This window comes from Carcharodon carcharias, chromosome 7, assembly GCF_017639515.1.
Source record: "Carcharodon carcharias isolate sCarCar2 chromosome 7, sCarCar2.pri, whole genome shotgun sequence".
NCBI lineage: Eukaryota > Metazoa > Chordata > Chondrichthyes > Lamniformes > Lamnidae > Carcharodon > Carcharodon carcharias.
In genome coordinates this window covers 118,975,145-119,000,189 of record NC_054473.1, presented here as the reverse complement: position 1 = coordinate 119,000,189, position 25,045 = coordinate 118,975,145, and the positions used below count along the sequence as shown (strand labels likewise).

Below are 25,045 nucleotides of genomic sequence, written 5' to 3'. Positions count from 1 at the left end.
GTCTCCAATCATAAATACCTTGCTGCATATTCCCAGTAAAATAAACCTAAGTCTTCCTATGATCCTTAACAATCAAACAACCCAGGCTTACTATCATGAAGACTTCAGAACAGGTCACATGACTCTTTTCATTTACCCTAAATCTGTAATCCCAAAATATAATAATCTTATAAATCTCATAATTGTAACACTTGGCACAGAATTTTGCAGAACATGGGATCATCGTTCCCAGTATGGAAAAGGTAGCCATCTCTTTGAAAACCATATTGCAACATCTAGTGACCGATGTCTCAGCTTCTGTTGCAGCACAGGCAGAAGCCACCCAAAATCTTAAAGCAGCAGTGGAATCTCAGACTGAGATCACAGGATTGTTGTTTATTACCATGCAATCCTAGCTTAGTGCAAGCTCAAACTACTCTCATCATGGCTGTGGATCTCAATGCTCTATAGGGCATGCTGTCTCTCCTGCAGACTAATCAAGTAACAGCCTAACAAATTCATACTCACAGAATTATACCTTACAATGTCCCAAACACCACCATCGCAATCCCTGATAATGCTCTGTCCCACCGGCAAGTCAGACCCACTACAGGTGGCAGCACAGTGGTACACAGTTGGGAGGGATTTGACTTTGGAGCCCTAAGTATTGACTCCAACCCCTTGAGGTCACATGGCATCAGGTCAAACATCAGCAAGGAAACCTCCTTCTGATTACCCCCTACTGCCCTCCCTCCTCCATGTTGAATGTCAATTGGAAGAAGCACTGAGAGTGGCAAGGGCACAGAATGTACTTTGGGGACTTTAATGTCCATCACCAAGAGTGACTCAGTAGCACCACTACTGACTGAGCTGGCTGAGTCCTAAAGGACATAGTTGCTAGACTGGGTCTGTGGCAGCTACTGACGGAACCAACAAGAGGGAAAAACCTACTTTACCTCATCCTCACTAATCTACCTGCTGCAGATGCATCTGCCCATGACAGTATTGGTGGGAGTGACCACCGCATAGTCTGTGTGGAGACGAAGTCCCGCCTTCACGTTGAGCATACCCTCCATCGTGTTCTGTGGCACCATGACTGTGCTAAATGGGAACAAAGCTAGCAACTTAAAACTGAGCTGCTATGGACCATCAGCAGCAGCAAAATTGTATTCAACCACAATCTATAGCCTCATGACCTGGCATATCCCCCATTCTACCATTACCATCAAGCTGGGGGATCAACCCTGGTTCAATGAAGAGTGCAGGAGGGCATGCCAATAGCAGCACCAGGCATACCTAAAATTGAGTAATCAACTTGGTGAATCTACAACACAGGACTATTTGCATACCAAACAGTGGAAGCAGCATGTGATAGACAGCAATCCCACAACCAATGGATCAGATCTAAGCTCTGCAGTCCTGCCACATCCAGTCAGGAATGGTGGTGGACAATTAAACAAGCAGCAGTAGGAGGAGGCTGCACAAATATTCCCATCCTCAATGATGGAGGAGCCCAACGCATCAGTGCAAAAGACAAGGCTGAAACATTTGCAACCATCTTCAGCTAGAAGTGCTGGGTGGATGACCCATCTCAGCCTCCCCCTGAGGTCCTAGCATCTTCAGCCAATTCAATTCACATTTGATGATATCAAAACACAGCTGAAGGCATTGGATACTGCAAAGGCTATGGTCCCTGACAATATTTCAGCAATAGTACTGAAGACTAGTGCACCTGAACTAGCTACACCCCTAGCCAAGCTGTTCCAGTATAGCTACAACACTGGTATCTACCCAGCAATGTGAAAAATTGCCCAGGTAAGTCCTGTCCACAGAAAGCAGGACAAATCCAACCTGGCCAATTACCACCCCATTAGTCGACTCTCAATCATCAGTAAAGTGATGTACGGTGTGTGAACAGTGCTATCAAGCGACACTTAGCAATAATCAGCTCACTAGAATTCAATTTGGATTCTGCCAGGGCCACTCAGCTCTTGGCCTCATTACAGCCTTGATCCAAACAAAGACAAAAGAATTGAACTCAAGAGGTGAGGTGCCCTTGACATCAAGACAGCGTTTGATCAAGTGTGGCATTAAGGAGCCCTATCAAAACTGAAGTAATTGGGAATCTGAGGGAAAACTCTCTGCTGGTTGAAGTTGTAGCTGGCACAAAGGAAAATGGTTGAGGTTGTTGGATGTCGGTGATCTCAGTCCCGCGAGTTCCTCAGGTAGTGTCCAAGGCCCAACCATCTTCAGCTGCTTCATCAATGGCCTTCCCCCCCATTATAAGGTTGGATGTGGAGATGTTCATTGATGATTGCACAACGTTCAACACCATTCATGACTTTTCAGATACTGAAGTAGGCTTAGACAATATTCAGGCTCAGGCAGAAAAGTGGTCAGTAACATTAGTGGCACAGAAGTGCCAGGCAATGACCACCTCCAACAAGAGTGAATCTAACTATCGCCCTTTGACATTCAATGGCACCATCGCTAAATGCCCCACTATTGAGGTGACCATCAACCAGAAACCGATCTGGACTAGCCATATAAATACTGTGGCTACAAGAGCAGGTAAGAGGCTGGGAATTCTCCAGAGAGTAACTCACCTCTTGACTCTCCAAAGCCTGTCCACCATCTACAAAGCACAAGTCAGGCGTGTGATGGAATACTCCTCATTTGACCAGATGAGCGCAGCTTCAACAACACTCGAGAAGCTCAACAACATCCAGGACAAAGCAACCAGCTTGATATACACCACCTTAAATATTCATTCCCTCCACTACCAACATGTCATGGCAACAGTATGTACCAACCATAAGATGTACTGCAGCATCTCACCAAGGATCCTTCGACAGCACCTTCCAAACCCATGACCTCTACCACCTGGAAGGAGAAGGGCAGCAGATGCATGGGAACACCACCACCTGCAAGCTCCCCGCTGTATCACACACCATCCTGGCTTGGGACTATATCACGGTCCTTTACTGTTGCTGGGTCAAAATCCCGCACTCCCTTCCTCACAGCACTGTGCGTACCTACATCACATAGACTTAAAGAGTTCAAGAAGGCAACGCATCACCACCTTTTCAAGTGAAATTAGGGATGGGCAATAAATGCTGGTCTAGCCAGTGATATCCACATTCCGTGAACAAATAAATTATAAAAAATTGTCCTTCTGGATCAAATTATACTGAGGAAACTAGTAGTTATAGAGCTGGGGAGATGCAATAACAAATAAATTATAATACCAGACTTTGAAGTGCTGTAGTTCATCCTTGTCAAGTGGTAGAGGCTTCAGTTTGCATCAGTCTTTACGGATGTGTAGTACTTGCTCCTGTATTTCCCTGCTATTTTAAGTTTTCCCCTGCATCTCGGTGACCTCCAAAAAAGTAGTTCTCTTTCATTGCTTTGACCTCTGGATTGCTATCTCTTTTAAGTACCACTTGCACCAAAATGTTGGTTCAATCAAATTAGAAAACAGGCTGTGAAATTTGGGCAAAGACCCTGCCCAGAGCAGTTGTTGTTTCTCAAATGCTTTTCTGGCAGAGATTGAATCTGAGATGTTTCAGCTCACATAGATGAATAGACCTAAAAGTCAAAGTGGCCACCCGTGTCAAAGGATCTTCCCTCTCAAAATATGTCAGTCTGTAGATAACTACAGCAACTGCTGCTACCCTCAAATGACCTATTTCCTCCTCCCTTCCCCTCCCACACACCTGATAGTTCTCAGGTGAAATCATGTTTGTTTTTCTTGTAGTGTTTGTTTTAATGTTATTTTGTCCTTTACAGCATATTATAATTTTACACTGAATTTTTTTTAATGTGGAGATTTGCTAATATCTCTGGTCTCTGAATGCACCATGAGCATCAGAGATAAAGAAGACCTGGAACTACGGCATCAGCAGCTGGAATTATTTTTGTGAGCCAAGACCGACAATGATCATGTTGGTATTGGTGGAAACACTTGTATGGCTCAAAGCTTTCACTGCCATTGCATTGATCATAAAGAGCATCTGTAGGGATGATAGTAGAGCTCATTTATGATCAATCCACCACTCTAATTTGGTAAACTTGACTTTTATTGCTGGTTGTGTTACAAATACATACATAACTGAACTAATTGATTTTCTTGTTTATATTTCAGTCTTGGCTTCAGTCATATGGATACATCCCTCAAGGTGGCTTACGAATGTCCACAATGAGATCAGCGCAGACACTCTCCAATGCCATCGCTAACATGCAGAGATTCTATGGAATTCAAGTCACTGGGGAACTGGATGAAAACACAAAAATGTAAGAGCTTGCTTGAAATGATTCCGTCTCATACCAGTCTCCACACAGCACTCAGATACATATCGGCCTCAGCAAAACAAAACAACAACGCAAACTTGATCCCTAATAAAGATTGATGATTGCCTCAGTACAGCACCCCACCATATTATGATATACTTTTTTATTCTTTCCCAGGACATAAGCATCATTGGCAAAGGCAGCATTTGTTGCCCACCCCTAATTTTTTAAAAATTCATTCATGGGATGTGGGCATCACTGGCTCAGCCAGCATTTATTGTTCAGAGGGCATTTAAGAGTCAACCACATTGCTGTGGGTTTGGAGTCACATGTAGGCCAGACCAGGTAAGGACAGCAGATTTCCTTTCTTGATGGGCATTAGTGAACCAGATGGATTTTTATGACAACCGGCAATGGTTTCATAGTCATCATTAGACTTATAATTCCAGATTTTTATTGGATTCAAATTTCACCATCTGACATGGTGAGATTTGAACCCAGATCCCCAGAGTATTACCCTGGGTTTCTGGATTACTGGTCCAATGACAATACCACTACACCACCACCTCCCCTAATTGCCCTTTAAAAGTTGATGGTGAGTTACCTTCTTGAAGTACTGCAGTCCATGTGGTCTGTGTACACACACAGTGCCTTTAGGAAGGGAGCGCCAGGCTTTTGATCCAGTGACAGTGAAGAAACGGTGATGTAGTTTCAAGTTGGAACTGTTTGTGGCTTGGAAGGGAACTTGCAAGTGGTGATGTTCCCATGCACCTGCTGCCCTTGTCCTTCGAGGTGGTAGGTCGTGGGTTTCGAAGGTGCTGTCGCAGGAGGCTTGGAGAGTTGCTTGGCATTCCCCAAGACTATCTTAGATAAGAACGTAAAAAAGAATGACCCATCAAGCTAATTCCTTCAACAGGCTATGTACAATTTACTATAACGTGATGGAATCATGTGCCCTCTTGTGTGGGGAGTTTGGTGACGGAGGCATTTAATCAGGCTGTGTGGGGGGGCCTCGCCACCTTCTCGCCTCCAACCCAATTAGGGCTGGAGTGAGAAGGCTTGTGGGTAGCCTCCCCACCTGCTGCCAATTGAGACCCTTATGTGAGCAATTTACACCCACTTAAAGGTCTCAGCTCATCGTCGCTGGCATTAACCTGATGGCAGCAGAGGGCTTGCCATGCAGAGGGCGTAACAAGCAAACTCCTGTAGGATTGCTTGCAGCCCAGGGAAACCCTTGTTCAAAGGCATTCAGCGTCTGATTGAGGGACCTAGCATCAGGAAAGGGGCTGGCTGTTGAGAGCCACACCCCCCCCGCCCTTACTGCCAACCCCTCCCTTCCCCCACGAACTTCACGCAACGCCCTCCCGCCATTACTCACCTGTGGCTTGACATCTGGTGACAATGCTAGGCCTTGAGTGGATTTCATACCAGCAACAGCCACGACCTCCCTGGTGGCGCTGCTGTTCAATAGAGCTGCTGGCCTTTGATTGGCCAGCAGCTCTCGGCAGGTGGCCCCTGGGGGAAGGCCCACCTGCTGGCCTACCAAGCGCCTGAGTGTAACAAGTTGTGGTGGACCTTTCCGAAAATAGTCAACACATGGCTCTTGCCGGCTCTCCAGTCGGCGGCTGAGACACCCGTCACCTCCACATGATTCGCCCATGAACTCTACACCACTGATTCAGTCTCCTCAAAGAAAATTCTAGAATAATACTTTCTAATTAAATACTTCCTTCACATTTACTCATGGTAATTTCAGGTCACAACTCCCCTTGGGCTGGAGAGGGTGTGTCACAGTTAGGAGTGGAAGGGTGGGCAGAATGTGTACTGGATCTTGGAACTGCCTGTTTTTTTAATTCTTTCACAGGACATGAGCTTCGCTGGGAAGGCCAGCATTGGTTGCCCATCCCTAACTGCCCTTGAACTAAGTGGTTGGCCATTTGCTTGGCCATTTCAGAGGGCAGTTAAGAGTCAACTACATTGCTGTGGAACTGGAGTCACATGTAGGTCAGACTAACACAGTCCCAGCTGTCTGGCTACTCTGAGCAGAGCACCACTGCTCCGGGCCTTCCTTTAGCCCTAACTCTCAGCTGCAGAGAGCAGCTCCTTCTAGCAACCTTCTGCAACTGACTAATCTTGTCACATGGGCTCGCTTCCATGCCACAAAAACCATGGTCCAGTTGTTGGGTTTTTGTGCTCTCTCCAAGTAGGCTGTCAAAGGGCATCTGGCAACCGAGCATGCGCGGCCTGCCCCCTGCTGTTCTCTCGCTTACACCGGAACTCTCGGGCATACCAGGAGTTGTGGTCCTCAACCTCTGCCCAAAAAACTCAAAGAGAATCCAACAATGTAGATTTCCTCATAATACATTCCAATTCTAGTTGTCACTCCTTATAAGCTAGTGCCTTAATCTTGGAATCACTCTTGTCAGTTTTTGAATACATAAATAACATTTTGGAGCCAGATTTACTGAATGTTCACCATCTTCATTGTATTCAGCATTTCCTGCTCTCTCTCTATTGGTGGAATTTTCTGTGCCCACTGGCGGCAGGCATGATTGGTGGCGTGAGCGGACAATATGCAGTGGACGGTTTCACAATGGCAGGAAGGCAGGTCATGATTCTCTGCTTAGCTTGCCGATGGTGGGTCGCATTTCCCTCAACCGGCCGTCGGGAATTTTATTGTAATACATCAGCATGTCATTATCAGAGCACCCCGCCGGTGTCTCACACCCTCGCTTTATCGTCCGTCCATGTCAGCAAGAAAGCACGCCTACGTGTTTCGCAACAGCATATAAGCGACATGCACTTGGCGGCCTGCACTTTCGGTGAACTGGAGGTGAGTGTACAGCAACGTTCTGCAGAGCTCACCAGGGTCATTTGTTGCTTTGCAGGCTTCGGGGCGCCGGGGGTCAGGGCTAAGTGCCGCCTTTCCTCAGAGGCAGCTTTTGAGGGGGAGTGGGGGGCAAGTGCCGCCCTGCCTCGCAGGGGACTTTTGAGGGAGAGTTAGGGGCTAGTGCAGCTTTGCTGTTGAGGTGACTTGTGAGGTGGGGTGCTTATGCAGCCTTGCCTCTGAGGCGACTGGTGGCGGGGGAGGGGGGGTGGTGCAAGGAAAGTGGCAACGCATTCGGGAAACCTGTGTAAATGACCATCCTCTTCAACTGAGACAGTTCAGGCACAGCCACATTGAAGCGCCAGGTTGTAAAGGGCGCAGCAGATGACAACAATGCATGACACCCTCTGTGGACTGTATTGCAGGGCTCCACCAGACCAGTCCAGGCATCGGAACCTCATTTTCAGCATCCTAATGGTCTGCTCCACCAAGTTGCAAGCTGCAGCATGAGCCTGTCTCTCTGCTGCAGTCTGAGGCTGCCGCACGGATGTCATCAGCCACGGCCTCTGCAGGTTGGGGTCGGACTCCTTGCTTATCTGCCCTCTCAAGCAACATAGAGGCATCAAAGTGCCACCAAATTCTGCAGAGCTCCCCCTCCCACCAGCAGACTGCAAATTCATGAGCACTTTAGTGAACTGCAGATGAGTTGGACTGCACACATTGTACAATCTCCTCGCTAAAGCTGGCTATGTAGCAGCCCTTGCTGGAGGCGTTCATAGCGTCTTGGCAATGCCAGCATCCTGGTTTGGACCAGTTCTGTCCCATGGTTCAAGCCAACTGGGCAGCCATGCAGCGTTTTAATCTCTGGTCATCCAAGTGGTGGCCAGCACTCTCTGGGAAGCACTAAGGGGTCGTTAACTTAACCATGGCAAGTTCTTAGTACACCCAAGCTAACCACGTCATGCAGGAGGAGTACATCAGGATCATGGAGCCTGGTGAACTAGCTGTATGCCTGATGGCCTACAGAGCACATTAAGAAGACTGAGGAGAGAGTAACTGAGGTTCCTGGCTGCACAGAGGCAGGAGCAGCAACCTCAGGAAAAAGGGGCAGCTGGGGCTTCCGCACACGCCGCCCAAGAGCCATAGCGAGCCATTGCAGGCCAGTGCCTAGCAACAGCCAGGGTCTATAGACTCTGCCTTCCATTCCTGCAAATGACTGAGAACCAGTGTCACCGAAGATTGCTCATGTCTAGGGAACTGGTCGGTCACATCTGCCATTTACTGCAGGATTTGGTGCCATGGGACATGGAGGACATCCACTGCTAATGGCTATGAAAGTGACCGTGATGCTCAATTTCTATGCAAGTCGCTCCTTTCAGGGCTCCACAAGTGACCTCCAAGGGAGATCTCAAGCCTCACCCACAAATGCATCAATGAGGTCACAGATGCCATCTTTGCAAGGGCACACAACTTTGTGCATTTCACCCGGGACTGTGACAGCCAGGATGCACAAGCGATTGGATTCGCCCAGATCTCCAGTTTCCCACAGGTGCAGGATGCCATTAACTGCACTCGTGGCGCTCAGATCTTTGTCGCAACATATGGTGGACTACATCATCTGCAAGGGCTTCCACTTGCTGAATGTGCACCTGGTGTGCGTCCACTAGAAACACAACCTGCAGGTGTGCGCATGGTTTCCAGGGAGTGTGCACGACGCCTACATCCTCAGTTGGTCACAGATCCCTGGAGTATTCCAGGGTCCACAGAAGCTGCAGGGTTGGCTCCTTGGGGACAAGGTCAACCTGCAGAGGGCGTGGCTGATGACACCCATGCGGCAGCCTCAGACTGCAACAGAGTGACAGTGTAATGAGGCTCATGCTGCAGCTCGCAACTTGGAGCAGACCATCAGGATACTGAGGTTCCGGGGCCTGGATCAGCCTGGTGGAGCCCTGCAATGTAGTCCGCAGAGGGTGTCATCGTCTGCTGCGCCCTTTACAACCTGGCACTCCAATGGCGAGATAAGTTGGCTGAGGAGGAGATGGAGGAGCTGCACGTCTCCTCCAATGAAGAGGATGTCAACGTGGATGAGGGTGAGGAGGTCCTCGGAGGTGACGATGACGGAGATGAGTCCTTTGCATTGGCCAGATGAGGCAGGCATGCTCGGGAGGTCTTCATAGCTGCTAGATTTGTGGAGGATGATGACGACACACAGTGAGGTGACCGCATTGTTTCTCACATCGCATTTGTGAATGTTTGACTCCAGTCTGGCTTATGGCAGCGTGAATGCCCTCTGTGAGAATGCTCCTGTCATGAAGAGGCAGTGGAGGCCCTAATAGTCACTCAATTACTGGAGGATGATGACAACATGCATTGAGGACACTCCATAAATCTTCACACAGGCTCCGAGAATGGTCAAGGGCAGCTCACTTGCACTCCGTGATCAGGGTCATATCATAGCGATGCAGCCATTAAACTTTAGATTCATCTGATGCTTTGTCTGCCTTCAGCACCTGAGTCCTTCAGGAACTGCAGCACAGCATCAGTGGTCACAAATGTTGAAGAGATGAATCCAGCCCCTCTTTAAAGATGCTGAGAGCACACCAAGAGAATGAGAGAACTCTGTGGTGCCCGCCCACTACATTCTGGCAGCAATGACCAGCACTGCCAAGGTGGAGGCAGCAGTAATATCTCCAAGGAGTGTGTGGCTGGACCTTCACTTTAGTCTGATGGCTGTACAGAGCACAGGGAAGAGGCCCTGGACTGAGACACCTGCCTTTATCTTGTGCAGAAAGGTTTCACATCTGAGTGACAAGAACACTGCTCATTAGAACAAGGAGCTATAGACAGGGAGACATTCTTGGGAGTTTATTAACAATAGTGAACAGTATGTACAAGCGATTAACAACCGTGCCCAGGCTATGCAACTAATTCTCCTCAACAGTCCTAACTGTGTCACAACGTCTTGGTGCTCCCCGGACATCCACAATGGCGGTGGAGACAGCCTGTTGACTGTTGCATCCTGTCTGTAATGACTTTGACGGGCATCCTCTAGAGGGCCATGACTTGGAGGGCTCCGGCCTGCTTTCAGGGTCCTGCTGTGTGGCAGTGGCACCTTCTTCGGCCTGTGGAGCTAGAGCTTCTGAGGTCACAGGAAGAGGGGAGTTGGATGGGCCAGACTCTCACAGAGTCATCTGGATAGATGGGCCAGTAGTGTGTACCTGCGGTTCCTCCTCTCCGGGGGGCCCCAGGCTGACTCCTTGAGGAGCAAGGGTAGCAGGAGTGAAATTGAGCTGCCTGGCACCCCTCTCGCGTACAAGCTGTTGGAGGCCAACTATGGCATCAGCAATGGAGTTGAGCCTGCGCAGCAGTCCAGGAACGAAGTCCTGGACCAAGGCCTTCATGGCAGCCGCCACCCTACCAGTGTTGACCTCGGTGTGTTGACATGCCACACTGTCACCTCAGACTGAAGGTGGACGGACTCCTCCTTTGTGCCTTGCAATCTGAGTGCAGCAGACATCCCTCCCTGATGTTCCTGAGCTTGCCTTTGCAGCTCCAGCAACTGTGACATGACTGAATCCAGAGGCTCGTCATCTGACTCGGACTCGGCAAATTTCTGGCCTCTAGCAATCCTTCGAGTGCCAGACATGTGTGAAGTCCCTGCTGCCGCCTGCAGTGGATCAGACAGTGCGATGTGCTCACCAGATTGTGATCCCAGGGCTATGTTAAAACTAAGTCTCACCAAGGTGTGTGTCTCTGCGCTGGTGCAGGGTGTGGGTGAGTGCTGTGACGAGACTTCAGGGAGGATGTCTGCAGATTCCTCTTCTGAGGTTTCTTTGGGGCTTGATTGGAGGCCCTGGGTCATGGACTTAGTCAGTTGTTTGGCACATGTTCCTGCGAAAGCAAGGAGAGATAACTAGTGCATGACAGTGGCTTGCGAAAGAGGGCATATCACTCATGGCATGGTTGTCTGATGGATGTTCCACTGCTGCATCCTCACTTAGTAGAGTTGCGTCGACCTCACCGTCAGCAAAGGAACGGTCCAGATCCTCGTCCGGCAAGCTGGATGGCTCTGCTTTCAAAGTGCATGAGAACCTTGATTTCAGGCATTTCGCCACCGGTCTGCAACCTCTCTCTCATTGTGTGCCAGCTTGTCCTGCATGGTAAAGTGTTAGCAGGATGCCTGCTGGGCCAGATGATAAATGTGCCTGGCCTGTGCAGAAGGTGAGTGGTCCCATGAATGGGATGAGGACAATGACGGTGAGTGTGAGAGCGCGAATGATGATGTCCCTTGCACTGGCAGTGAGTGAGGGCCCTGTGGATGTATGATGGGTTTATAAGTTTATCATCTGTTGAGAGTGATGAAAAGAGTGACTTACCCTGGCGGAACAGAGGAGATCATTCATCCTCTTGTGGCACTGGCTGGCTGTCCTCTTCTGAAGGGTGTTGACGCTGACCAATGCTACCGTCGCCTCCCAAGCCGGATTGGTCATGTTGCTGCCCATCCTGCGGCCAGAGCGGGGGTACAGGACATCCCGGCGGGCCTCCACGTCATCCAGCAGTCGCTTGAGGGACACATCGTTAACCGGGGGGCTTCAGTCGTCTTGCCTTTGAGGGCCATGTCTCCCGGGCAGCAGTCGTAAGCTGGAAGCAATGAAAGCTGTGCTTATGGCTGGCCTTTAAACATGGCGCCCAGCATAATGTAACAGTGGGGTGATGGCGGATGGGCGAATGACAGCCTGTCCGCCATGGAAACGCTGTGTTTCCCCAGGAGTGCATAAATAATGAGGTGCATTTGGAACGATACGGCGTGAAAACCCACCATTGCAGCTAGCGGGTTATTTGCGCTTAGTGCAAATTTGGGAAAATTCAACTCATGTTACTACAACAAAATCAATGTCCTCTGCTTTTGTTACTTTTTTTGTAAAATATGTTACTTTTATTACAAGATTGAGTGCTGTAGGTTACTTATTGATGATGTTCACTGATCCAACAGTGACTAAAGAGTGGGCTGGAATTGCTGAACAGCCTTATGGGGATTTTGTTCAGTTGATGTGGGCTACATTTACTGCAGACAGATTGCAGAGGATGGTGGCTGAAACATGCAGTTGCCATGGCACTTTATGTTGCTGTGGTTGATAACTCATGTGAAATATCATCACAAAGGGCTAATTGCTACAGGAAAAGATGGATCTAGAGAGGTTTCTGGACATTGTCTTGGTGATTGAAACAGAAACTAACTATGGTAGGATTTCTGGCAGCTTCCAGTCACCCTGTTCTCCAAGTATGCTGTGTACAGTCTTGTCCGCAAATGTTTTGTCAGAGTCATTTTATGTTGAAATGCCCACTTTGACCTTGTACATCTAATATGAATGTCCATAAACAGTGCAATTATTTGCTTTGTTATTATGAGTAATACATAACTCTTGCTGATCCTTATATTGTTTATAATATTGGTTTAGTTTGTATCTAGTGAGCTTCTGATTTTTATTTTAAAAACTTTAAATATAAGGTGAATTTATGAGCTCATCAAAGCAAGAAATGACACTGAGGAATGCAACATTTTCCAATATCAAGCACTCAACATTCGTATCTAAGACCCCCAGGTCAAAGCATACCATGGCCTGGTTACAGTGTAAAGCACTTTGTGTTCCTAGCCTCAGACGATTAGCCCTACTGAAAAAATGTGAATTTTCCATTTCCTCTGATAAATATCATTATGGCCCGTTTGAGTGTGATTTCCAATTTGTGTTGAAGTTGAAGAAATTTTGTTTTCTGTCCGCATGCTCTCATCCTGTCTTCCCCACCCCCACTGCCTTATCTCAGCTCTTGCGATGCATAGTGTGCTAATCATTAAACGACCCTGTTGACCTCAAGTCAGTATTCTCAAAGGCAATTAGGGATGGGCAATAAATGCTGGCCTAGCCAGTGACGCACAAACCTCATGAAAGAATAAAAACTGTCAGCCTACTCTTTGCAGGTTGTAGGATAAATTGGACAAGTATCAGGCACTACCAGGACAAAATATTCAGGAAGTCGAACAGGATGACTTATCACCACATTCCAACCTCTGTCAGCACCGCCACTTGTTTTTCTACCCTTCCCAACATTCACGCAGTCCCAACTGCCCCCCCCACCACCATCTGTTGAAAGGAGGTATCAGAGAAGGTTGATAAGGGCATTGCTGTTAATGTATATATGGATTTTCAAAAGGCATTTGATACAGTGCCACATAACAGACTTGTGAGCAAAATTCTAGTTCATGGAATAAAAGGGAAAGTAGGCACTTGAATAAGAAATTGTCTGAGTGACAGGAAACAGAGAGTAATGATAAATGGTTGTTTTTCAGATTGGAGGAAGGACTGTAGTGGAGTTCCCTAGGGGTCAGTGTTGGGACCCTTGCTCTTCCTAATGTATGATTAATGATCTAGACTGTGGTGTTCAGGGCATGATTTCGAAATTTGCATATGATACGAAAATTGGAAACGTTGTCAACTGTGATGAGGGTAGCCTTGAACTTCAGAAGGATATAGACATGTGGGCGGATTGGGCAGACAAGTTGCTGATTAAGTTCAATGCAGAGAAGTGTATGGGGATTCATTCTCATAGGAAGAATATGAAGAGACAGTATAAAATAAAGAGAGAAACTCTAAAGGAGGTGCAAGAACAGAGGGACCTCATTGAAGATGGCAGGGCATGTTGAGTGCGCAGTTAATAAAGCATATAGCACCTTAGGCTTTATTATTAGGGGCATTGAGTACAAGAGTAAGGAGGTCATGTTGAACTTGTATAAGACACTAGTTAGGCCTTACCTAGAATACTGCGTCCAGTTCTGGGCGCTATACATGAGGAAGGATGTGAAGTCATTGGAGAAAATACAGAGGAGATTCACAACAATAATACCAGGGATAAAGAACTGTTGTATGAGGCTAGATTGGAGAGGTTGGGACTGCTTTCATTGGAGAAAAGTAGGCTGTGAGGAGCCTTGATAGAGATTGTCAAGATCCTGAGGGGTATGGACAGGGTAAATAGTGTGTAACTGTTCCCACTCAAGGGAGCATCAAGAACTAGAGGGTACAGGTTCAAAATAAATAGCAAAAGGAGTAAAAGAGATGTGAGGAATTTTTTTTCATCCAGAGGGTGGTTGGAGTCTGGAATGAACTTCCTGAGAGGGTGGTGGAGGCAGGTTTGATTGAGGTTTCAAAAAGGAATTGGATTGCTATCTGAAAAGAAAGAGTGTGTAAGGTTACGGGGATAAGGCAGGGGAGTGGGACTAGGTGGAATGCTCTTTCAGAGAGCAAGTGCAGACTCGATGGGTCGAATGACCCCCTTCTGCACTGTAAAGATTCTGGCCGGAATTTTATGGCCCCGTTGCGGCAGGAATGGGGCTGTAAAATGCGGCAAGCCATTCTAAACTCCATTGACTTCGGCAGGATTGTAAAATCCTGCTGGTGTATAATTTCCCCCTCTGTGATTCTGTAAGTAATCCTTGCCTGCTTTACCGTATTTAAATACCAGCAAAGTAATGGGCTCTCGGTAGCAACCACCCTGTTTTGGAGAACAATGGTGGGACAAGGCTTAATAATACAACTATTCCCCTCTATTCAGCCCCTTTTAAATCTCATCAGAGGTCCCTTAGGTCAAGTACTTAGGTCTTGAAAGAGAAAAAAGATTCCTCAGGCTATTCAGCTCCTTGTAATGTCACTCCTCCTACAAATGCTGTAGCAAGTAGACGCATAGACTTCGAAAGCACTGAAGGTGGCCATTTGGCCCATTGTTCTGCGCCAGTCAACAAAGATCTGACTACACTAATCCCATTTTCCAGCACTTGGCCCATAGCCTTGGAGGCTATCGCAACACGAGTGAATATCTAAATACTTCTTAAATGTTACGAGTATTTCTGACTCAACCACCCTTTCAGGCAATGATTTGCAGCCTCCCACCACCCTCTGGGTGAAAAAAATTCTCTTCAATTCCCCTCTTAGCCTTCTACCTCTTACCTTAAATCTATGCCTCCTGGTTATTGATCCCTCTACTAATGGAAAAAGTGCCTTCCTATCTCCCCTATCTATGCCTCTCAATCTTATACACCCCTTATCAGGTCTCCTCCTTGTTGCTCCAAGGAAAACAACCCCAGCCTATCCAATCTTTCCTCATAGCTCAGACCCTACAGCCCAGGCAGCATCCTGGTAAATCTCCTCTTCATCCTCTCCAGTGCAATCACATCCTTCCTATAATGTGGCAACCAGAACTGCACACAGTACTCCAGTTGTGACCTAACCACCATTTTATACAGCTCCAGCATAACCTCCCTGCTCATGTATTCTATGCCTCAGCTATAAGGCAAGTATCCCATGTGCCTTCTTAACCACCTTATCCACCTGTCCTGCTACCTTCAGGGATCTAAGGTCCCTCTGATCTTCAGTACTTTCCAGAGTCCTACCATTCATACTGTAATCCCTTGCCTTGTTAGGCGTCCCCAAGTGCATTACCTCACACTTTTCCGGGTTGAATTACATTTGCCACTGTTCTGCCCATGTGACCAGTCCATTGAAATCCTCCTGCAGTTTACGGCTATCCTCACTGTTTACCACTCTAGCAATTTTTGTGTCATCCGTGAGCTTCTTGATCATACCCCCTACATTTAAGTCCAGATCATTTATGCACACCATAAACAGCAAGGGCCCCAGCATTGAGCCCCACGGAACCCCACTGGAAACAGACTTCCAGTCACAGAAACACCCCTATACCATTACCCTTTACTTCCTGCCTCTCAGCCAATTTTGGATCTAACGTGCAACTTTGTCTTGGATCCCACGGCTCTTACTTTCTTGACCAGTCTGCCATGAAAGACCTTATCAAAAGCCTTGCTAAAGCCCATGTGAACCACATCAAATGTATTACTCATCAACACTCCTGGGGGAGAATTTTCTCCTGTCATGTGGGCTGGATCAGCTGCGCACCGCCATTTTATGTGGGTGGTTCAATTAAGGCCCGTCCAGCATGACGCGCACCCGAAAGCACTCAGTGTTCCCTGTGCGGGTCGGGGGGAAGAGGGAGATTCAGGGCCTGCGCTTTCTTGTGCATGCGCGCATAAGGGCGCAGAAATTCCCCTGAGGCATAGAGCTGCCTCAGGGAGATTAATTTCGTTATGAAAAATGAGAAAAAAATTGTTTTTTAATTACTCAGACATGTCCCCTCATGTGACAGTGTCACATGACCTGGGACATGTTTATGTATTTCAATAAAATTTTTAATTTAATTTATAAAGCCTTCATGAAATCTCATTCCGCTCCCACACGCCAACCAGAAGATTCAGGCCCAGGTTACCTCCTCAAAAATTCGATCAAATTTGTCATACACAACCTTCCCATAACAAATCCATGCTGACTATCCCTGACTAATCTGTGTCATAAAGGTCTACATCACAGAAAAACGCCCTTTGGCCCATCGAGTCTGCAAAGGTTAAACAAGTACCTAGCTATTCTAATCCCATTTTCCAAGTGTCTCTCCAAATGCAGATATATTCAGACCCTCAGAATTCCTTCTAGCAACTTCCCCACCACCAAGGTTAGGCTGACTGGCCTGTAATTTCCTGGCCTATCCTTTCCTTTTTCAATAATGGGGCACTAGCAATCCTCCAATCCCCTGGCATCTCACCAGTGGCCAGAGAGGGTTTGAAAATTACTGCCAGGGCCCCTGATATCTCTTCCCTTGCCTCTCTCAGCAGCCTTGGATACATCTCATCCGGGCCTGCGGATTTATCCACTTTTAAGGCCGTTAAACCCTCTAGTACCTCCTCTCTCGACGTTAATTTCCTCTAATATTTCACAGTCCTCCACCCTGATGTCTATACCTGCATCGTCCTTTTCCATTGTGAAGGTCAACGCAAAGTATTCATTGAGGACTGCACCCATGTCTTTCGGATCCACACACAGATTACCTCTATGGTCCCTAATTGGCCCTACTGTTTCCCTCGTTATTCTCTTGCTCTTTATATATTTAAAAAACTCCTTTGGGTTTTCCTTTATCCCACCCGCCAATGCTTTCTCATGCACTCTCTTAGCTTTTCTAACTTCCTTTTTAAGTTACCCTCTGCAAATCGAGGGTTCTCCAGACTTGGTCTCCCCCTTTGTCTTTATGGGAACATATTTGCCCTGTACTCTTGTTATTTCCTCCTTGAATGCCTCCCACTGCTCTGATGCAGTTTTATCTGCAAGTAGCTGCTCCCAATCCACTTGGCCAAATCGTATCTCATCTTCGTAGAATTAGCCTTTCCCCAGTTTAGAACTTTTATTCCCGGCCCAACCTTATCTTTTTCCATAACTGCCCTAAATCTAACTGAGTTATGGTCACTATCTCCAAAATGTTCCCCCACTGATACCCGGAGGTATGCCCGGGCTCATTTCCGAATATTAAGTCCTTTGCTGGGCTTTCTACATACTGGCTAAGAAATTTCTTCTGGATACAACTTAAGAATTTTGCTCCCCCCCCTACCTTGCACACTAAAACTATCCCAGCTAATATTTAGGTAGTTAAAATCCCCTACTATCACTGCCCTTTTATTCTTACACTTCTCTGAAATTTGATTACATATTTGATCTTCTATCTCTCCCTGACTGTTTGGGGGCCTATAGTACTCACCCAACAATGTGTTTGCCCCTTTTGTGTTTTTCACTTCTACCCATATGGCTTCATTTGATGATCCTTCCAAGATATCATCCCTCCTGACTGCTGTAATTGATTCCTTGATCAAAATTGCAACCCCCCCCCCACCCCCCGTCCTCTTCTATCCCCCTCTCTATCTCGTTTGAATACCCTATAACCAGGAATGTTGAGCTGCCAATCCTGCCCTTTTAGCCAAGTCATGGCATAGCTATGATATCATACTCCCACGTGCCTACCTGTGCCCTCAGCTCATCTGTCTAATTCCTCAGGCTCCTTGCATTAAAATATATTCCATTTTTCCATGCTAAACTCATTTCTTTCTTACCTAGCCTATGTTTCCTCTGCCTTACAGACTCACTCACGAGCGTTTTAACTTCTAATTCCATCTCAGCTTCTCTCCCCTCTGAACTACTTTTCAGGATCTCATCCCCCTTGCTAATTTAGTTTAAATCTGCCTCAACAGCATTAGCAAACCTCCCCGCGAGGATGTTGGTCCCGTTCCTGTTCGAATGAAGCCCGTCCAACTTGTACTGGTCCCACCTCTCCCAGAAATGGTCCCACTGCCCCAAGAATCTAAAGCCCTCCCTCCTGCACCATTTCTCCAGCCAAGCATTCATCTGCTCTATCCCTCTGTTCCTGTACTCACTACTGCGTGGCACCGGGAGTAATATGGAGATTACCACCTTTGAGGTCCTGCTTTTCAATTTCCTACTTAATTCCCTAAAGCCTGTTTGCAGGACCTCATTTCCCTTTCTTTCCAATGCCATTGGCCCCAACACGGACCACAACCTCTGGCTGATCACCCTCCCCCTTCAGAATGCCCTGCAGCCGTTCATAACATCCTTGACCTTGGCACCCGGAAGGCAACATACCACCCTGGAGTCACCTCTGCAGCCGCAGAAGTGCCTGTCTGCTGCCCTCACTAACAAATCCCCCACCACTATTGCCCTTCCACACTTCTTCCTCCTGCCCTGAGCAGCTGAACCACCCACAGTGCTCTGGTCCTTGCTCTGGTTGGTCTGCACAGAGGAACCGTCACTCTCACCATTTTCCAAGTCCGAAAAACGGTTTGCGAGCGAGATGCACTCAGCGGATTCCCTCACTACCTGCCTGGTCCCCTTCTTCTGTCTGGCGGCCACTCATTCTCTCTCTGTTTGCACTTCCTTAAGCTTCAGGGTGACCACGTCCTGAAACATGCTATTCACAAACCTCTCAGCCTCGTGAATGCATCGTAGTGCCCCCAGCTGCCACTCAAGTTCCTGAACCTGGAGTTCGAGTTTCTGAAGTTGGAGGCACCTCCTGCACACATGGTCATCCAGACCGTCAGGAGCATCTAGAATTTCCCACATAACGCAGGATGTGCAAATCATGGGACTAAGCTCCCCAGACATATCTTAACTAAATATAATATGGACTCTTGATTTTATTTTCTCCTTACTCATTCTTGAGGATAGACTAGATGCCAGATCCTCTAGATAGACTAGATTCTCTAGGTGCTGCTGACTGCCTGTCCCAGGGTCCCCCTGTCACACTCTCCTCTCGGTGCTGCTGATTGCCTGTCCCAGGGTCCTCCTCTCACACTCTCCTCTAAGTGCTGCAGACTGCCTGTCCCAGGTCTTCCTCTTCCACTCTCCTCATAGTGTAGTATCACTGACTTTTACAGAGATGCAGATGCAGTCTCCCTCCTTGTGCTAGGGATCCTGTCAGAAAACCATGCTGCAAGCGTTATGAACCAAACCCAGGAAAATAAGTCAGGTCATAGGTTGGACGTCCCAGCCCTATCCTCTCCAGTGGTGAATTTGGACCATTGAAGATCCAACCCGAAGGGAAATCCAACCCAAGGTGTTTAAGCATTAAATATCAGAAGATCCAGCAGCTTTCGGTTTTTCTTGAAAGCCTTAGTCTTGTCATTATGAGCAAATTAGACTCTACAGTTAGGAAAGAAAAATGTGTTCAGGGTGGCCTGAGCAAACAGGTAGCACTGTTGATATTGAGAACAGGATGTAAGTTTTATTTGAACTTTTTGTTTGTTAACCTCTGCCAGGTGGATGAAGAAGCCCCGCTGTGGTGTTCCTGACAACTTTGGTACAGAAATCAAGACGAATCTGCGACGCAAGCGGTATGCCCTTACAGGACAAAAGTGGAACCGGGAACGTATCACGTTCAGGTAAGGAACGCAGACTAAACCTTAAAACCTCATTCAAATCTTATAGTACTCTCTGCGCTTGTGTACTGCTGTGTCTGTATGTATGTGTGGGTGTGTCCGTACGATCAACCCTTTCTAAAATCTTGTGTGCTTCATCTGAGTAAAAGGCATCACGTTATCAAGTTAGACTGACAAGTTTAATACCTTTCTCCAAAGCTTATGCTTAGATTTGAGGTCCCTAATTAATTCCGTTACTATTCCTTAATGCAGTATCCAGAACTATACACCCAAAGTGGGAGAATATAAGTCACTCCAGGCCATCCGGAAGGCTTTTGCAGTCTGGCAGAAAGCTACACCGTTAATCTTTGAGGAGGTTCCTTATTATGATATTCGATATGGCCGCAGGAAGAATGCAGACATCATGGTCTTCTTTGCCTCTGGTTTCCATGGAGACAGTTCCCCATTTGATGGTGAGGGTGGCTTCCTGGCTCATGCCTACTTCCCCGGCCCTGGAATGGGTGGAGACACACATTTTGATTCAGACGAGCCTTGGACACTGGAAAACATTGACCTTCAGGGTAAGAGTGATTTTCTTTTGCTTATCTCTCAGAAATGGAAGGAAAGCGTGAATAGTAAACTAGCTTGAGATTATATCATCCTTTCTTCCCTGAGCTTCCGCACTGAATGACTCTTCATCCTCGATGGTTTCAATCTCCATTTTAGCTTCTGCAGCCCTCTCTCCTCTGAATTAACTGCCCTTCTTGTCCTCCCTAAATCTTTCCTTCTTTATAAATTCTCTTACCCATATTCATGGACAACTTCTTGACCCTGCAATCTACACGGCCTCTCTATCAGTGTCTATTACTAACAGCATCAAACCAACCACTTCTTTGTACCCTTTATTGCTCTATACCCCATTCTAACTGGAGGTTAACTCCAGTTTGCTGTATTGCCTTAAAGTGCATGGTAAGCTGGTACATTAAAAGAAAAAGCTCCCTTTTCACAACGGCAGGATCCATTTTTTCTGGCAGTGTTAGTGCTGGAGAGCACTGATGACTGTAATCCTGGTGTAACTGCCGCAATTGTTACTCATGCATTAAGAGTCTTGATATCTAACCCAAAGACATTTTCATTCTATTGTTAAATATCACGTGCCTGACAATGTACTGCTGTCACAGACAGCTCACAAGCATCTGCTTAGATATCTCCCATCACAGCTGAGAATAGAAACTTATCGTGTGGAATATCATGGATACATCCCACATTTCATCTCTCCATACCATAGCATGTTTGACTCCCAAAGAGTGCTATCTTTATTGCTTAAGACAAGATTTGAGACACCTAATTTCAACATCCTGAACTCTGGCAGAAAGATTATAATTAACTTTATATCTTTTAAGCTTGCCTTTGGTTCTGGCTTGCTGAGGTGATATGTTCATTTTTGAGAGTCAACAAAACTAAATCATGCATGTTCTGTGTTAATTGATGAAGTTTAATGAGCAAAATAATTAACACCCACATTAGAAATATATAACTATATCTAGAGGATAATTAATTTAACTCAAAATCAGCACATGCAATAGCTCTAATGCACAAAGGAAATGAGATCTTGAGCTGCCAGGCATTAATTTAGTATGTAACCACTTTTATTCAGATGACAGTCACTGTCTGCTTTGACCTCATCTCTTCAAAGGAGAGTGATTTTATCAGGGAGTATTGTAAAGTATGTGCAACAATGATTATATTCATTTGAAGAGGTTTATGAGAGGGAGATAAATTGATTACCTTTGACAAATGGCTACTTCTTGAGGTAATGTAACATTGTCCCAATTCTCCTGCTGCAGGCTGGCTATTTTTTGAATTATCAGTCCTATGTTTGCTTTGTTGGGCATTTAGGTGAGGCCAATGTGATCAGTGCGCTGTTCTAACTGCTCTTGAAGTATAGCTTATGCTGATCCCAATGCCATCATTGATACAGTGTTAATCAGTATAATAGCATGTTATTCTTTGGTTTCCCCTGTGTCTTCTGTCCTTTAAGCAAGTACCTCTATCTGACATGAGGTGAAAGGTGTACCTTACACTGGTTTTATGAATTACTATAGTATGTTAACATTTAACTGGTTTTGGTTCTGATCACTTGTTTCTGTCCACAGGGAATGACCTGTTCCTGGTGGCAGTACATGAGCTGGGCCATGCTCTGGGTCTAGAACATTCTAACAATCCAAGTGCCATCATGGCACCCTTTTACCAGTGGATGGAAACAGAGAAATTTGAGCTTCCGGAAGATGACCTTAGGGGGATCCAGCAGATTTATGGTGAGCTTGTGGGATATTTATTTATTCTCTATTTTTATGTTTTGAGGTGAAATTCATTTTTAATTCCAAGCTCTTCATATACCAAGGGTATTTCACAGGCGGTACAAGATAACTCTAACAGCCAATTGTATATTGAAGTGTCACGACTCACTGGGGATAGTGCACTGTAATATCAAGCCCCACTGTTCCCCAAACCGCGACAAATATGAAAAGTTTGACCAAACCAGCAGATTACCCCAATACTAACTAACTGTTTAATTTAGCTTAACAGAATACGAGCACCTGGTTTGTAAACTTAATAAGTAAATAATTGTTTATTGAACAAAAAAAAACCTTAGCTGTCATTGTCCTTAAAGGAATAGCTTCTGGAAATCGGATTGTCATATCCATGATTGTAAGTACATACTGATGTCTTGCTTTTGTTTTGGGTAATGGTCCTACACAATCTACTAATACCTGACTGAATAGTTCTTCAAAAACTGTTATTGGTATTAAAGGTGCTGGTTTAATTACATGTTGAGGTTTACCTATCACCTGACATGTATGACATGTTTTACAAAATTGCACTACGTCCTAATGAAATCTTGGCCAGGTAAAATGTCTGCTTATCGATGCTTGCGTTTCCCATTTTCCTGCGTATCCTGCCATAGGGATTTCATGTGCTACTCGCAATATTTGGGCAGTACCACTATCTGAGCAATTGTCCAATCCTCATCCGCAGGTCTGTGAGGGTGTCTCCACTTTCTCATCAGAACTTCATTTTTAATGTAATAGCACTCCGGAACTCCTTCCACCTCAGCTTCAGTATGACCTGACTGTGCTAACTTGTTTAACCCTGGATCTGCTTTCTGAACCTCAATTAACGAAGACATGCCAAACACTCCCTTTGAATTATTCTCAATCTTAAAGAAAGTTTTGGCTACTCTAACATCTGCTCATGGTATTACTTGAACCTCTGGTGATGGACTTTGTTTAGACATTGCACTGGTCACCACACACGATGGAAAAATACCAGGAACTACTACTTGCACCTGCTGCATCTCTTTAGCCTCTCTCGGACTTTCTGTAATTTGGGCAAAGCTATAACATTCACTCTTGCCAAATCATTTGCCAGGAGTAGATTAACTCCATCAACGGGCTATATTTTAACCACTCCTACAACCACCGATCCAGACAACAAATCACACTCCAGTTACACTTTGTACAATGGAATCGGGATATAATCTTCACTTATCCTGTTTACCAATATTTTAGCTTTCATTGAACTCTCTGGGTGGAAAACTAGGTCCTTCTCCAACGAGAGAGTTTGAGTAGCTCCTGTGTCCCTTAATATAGCTATGGGTTTAGCTGTATCATTTGATGAAAAAGAGGTTATCTTTCCTTTGAAAAAAACCCTTTATATCTCTCATCCACCTTATTCACTTCACCTGCATTCACAGCAGTATTTACCTCCAGACCCATATTTGTAGTTAAAGCTACAATTTAATCCACAGCATTTTCTTTTTGAGTTCCCTTTTCGGACTCACTCTTACAAACTCCAAGCCCTTGGGCTTCCCTCGCAACTTCCAGCGTTCTGAATGAAGGTGTCCCACTTTATTACAATGGAAACACTTAGGCCTTCGATTTCACCCTCCACCCTCAGTACCTTCCTGATCTGGGGAGGAAATCTCAAGGAATCCCCAGCTATCCATTCTTTACCCTGGCTACTTGCCTTCCTTTCACTCTCCCACTTTCTATCCTTTTCAAATTTATGGGGGTGATGGAAAAAAGGACAAGGATTTCCCGGTTGATGAGCGGGATGGTGGGGCCCACTCGCCGAATCGTAAAGTGGCGCGGGATGACATCAGGTGGAACTCCCGATGTCACCCCGCCCCATTTCAATTTTCAGGTAGGCGGGGGCTCAGCAGAATCAGCTATGCGCCCGCCAACCTGTCAGTGGCCAATTGAGGCCATTGACAAAGTCATTGAAGTAATTAGTGGACCTGCCCGTCTAACCTTAAGGTTGGCGGGCAGGCTGGGAGCCCTGGTGGGCATTAGAAAAAGCATGAAACCTCATCCACGAGCGGGATGAGGTTTCATGTAGGTTTTTAACCTGTAATAAAAGTGTCTTTTAAAGTGATGGACATGTCCCAACTCATGTGACAGTGTCACATGAGGGGACATGTCAGGGAAGTTCTTTTTTTCTATTTTAAAGATATTTTTTATTGTGGAGCCAATCTCCCAGAGGCAGCACTTAGCTTCAGGGAGATGAGTGCACTTTTTCGTGCGCATGCGCGAAAGAGCGCTCTCTTGGCTCAGGGAATCCCCACCCACCCGCACAGGGAGTGCATAGCATTTCCTGGCGGACGTCACGCTGGACGGGCCTTAATCGGCCCACCCACGTAAAGTGGCAGCGCACCCCCAAATCGGGGGCGCCGCTTGGAGGTGTGCCTCCACTCGTCCGCTCCTAAACTCCCCCCACTCCCCACAGGGGGAAAATTGTGCCCAAGGTTTAGTTTTATGGATCAGCTCATAATCATCAGCCATTACTGCTGCCTGTCTAGCAGTTGCAACCCTTTGGTCTTCAACATGGGTCCTTATTACAGAAGGTAGGGAGTTTTTAAACTCTTCCAAGAGAATGGTCTCTCTGAGAACTTCATAGGTAGTTTCAATTCCTATTGCTCGTATCCACCTGTCAAAACGACTTGCTTAATCCTTTCAAATTCAAGTAAGCTTGCCCAAGTTTTCTTCCTTAAATTTCAAAACTTTTTTCTGTATGCTTCAGGGACCAACTCATATGCACTCAAAATGGCCTTTTTCACCACATCATAATCTCTAGAAACC

At 46.3% G+C, this 25,045-nt stretch overlaps 1 protein-coding gene across 3 annotated transcripts in view; it reads left to right on the top strand.

Annotated features, from left to right (window-relative positions):
• Window positions 1-25,045, top strand: part of mmp15b (matrix metallopeptidase 15b) — a 154,465-nt gene that overhangs the window by 97,275 nt on the left and 32,145 nt on the right. For all 3 annotated transcript variants that reach the window (XM_041192330.1, XM_041192331.1, XM_041192329.1), the window contains 4 exons: window positions 4,124-4,272; window positions 19,806-19,928; window positions 20,178-20,485; window positions 22,061-22,222. In XM_041192330.1, the coding sequence (XP_041048264.1) occupies window positions 4,124-4,272; window positions 19,806-19,928; window positions 20,178-20,485; window positions 22,061-22,222 (742 nt within the window). The remainder of the gene's footprint in view (window positions 1-4,123; window positions 4,273-19,805; window positions 19,929-20,177; window positions 20,486-22,060; window positions 22,223-25,045) is intronic.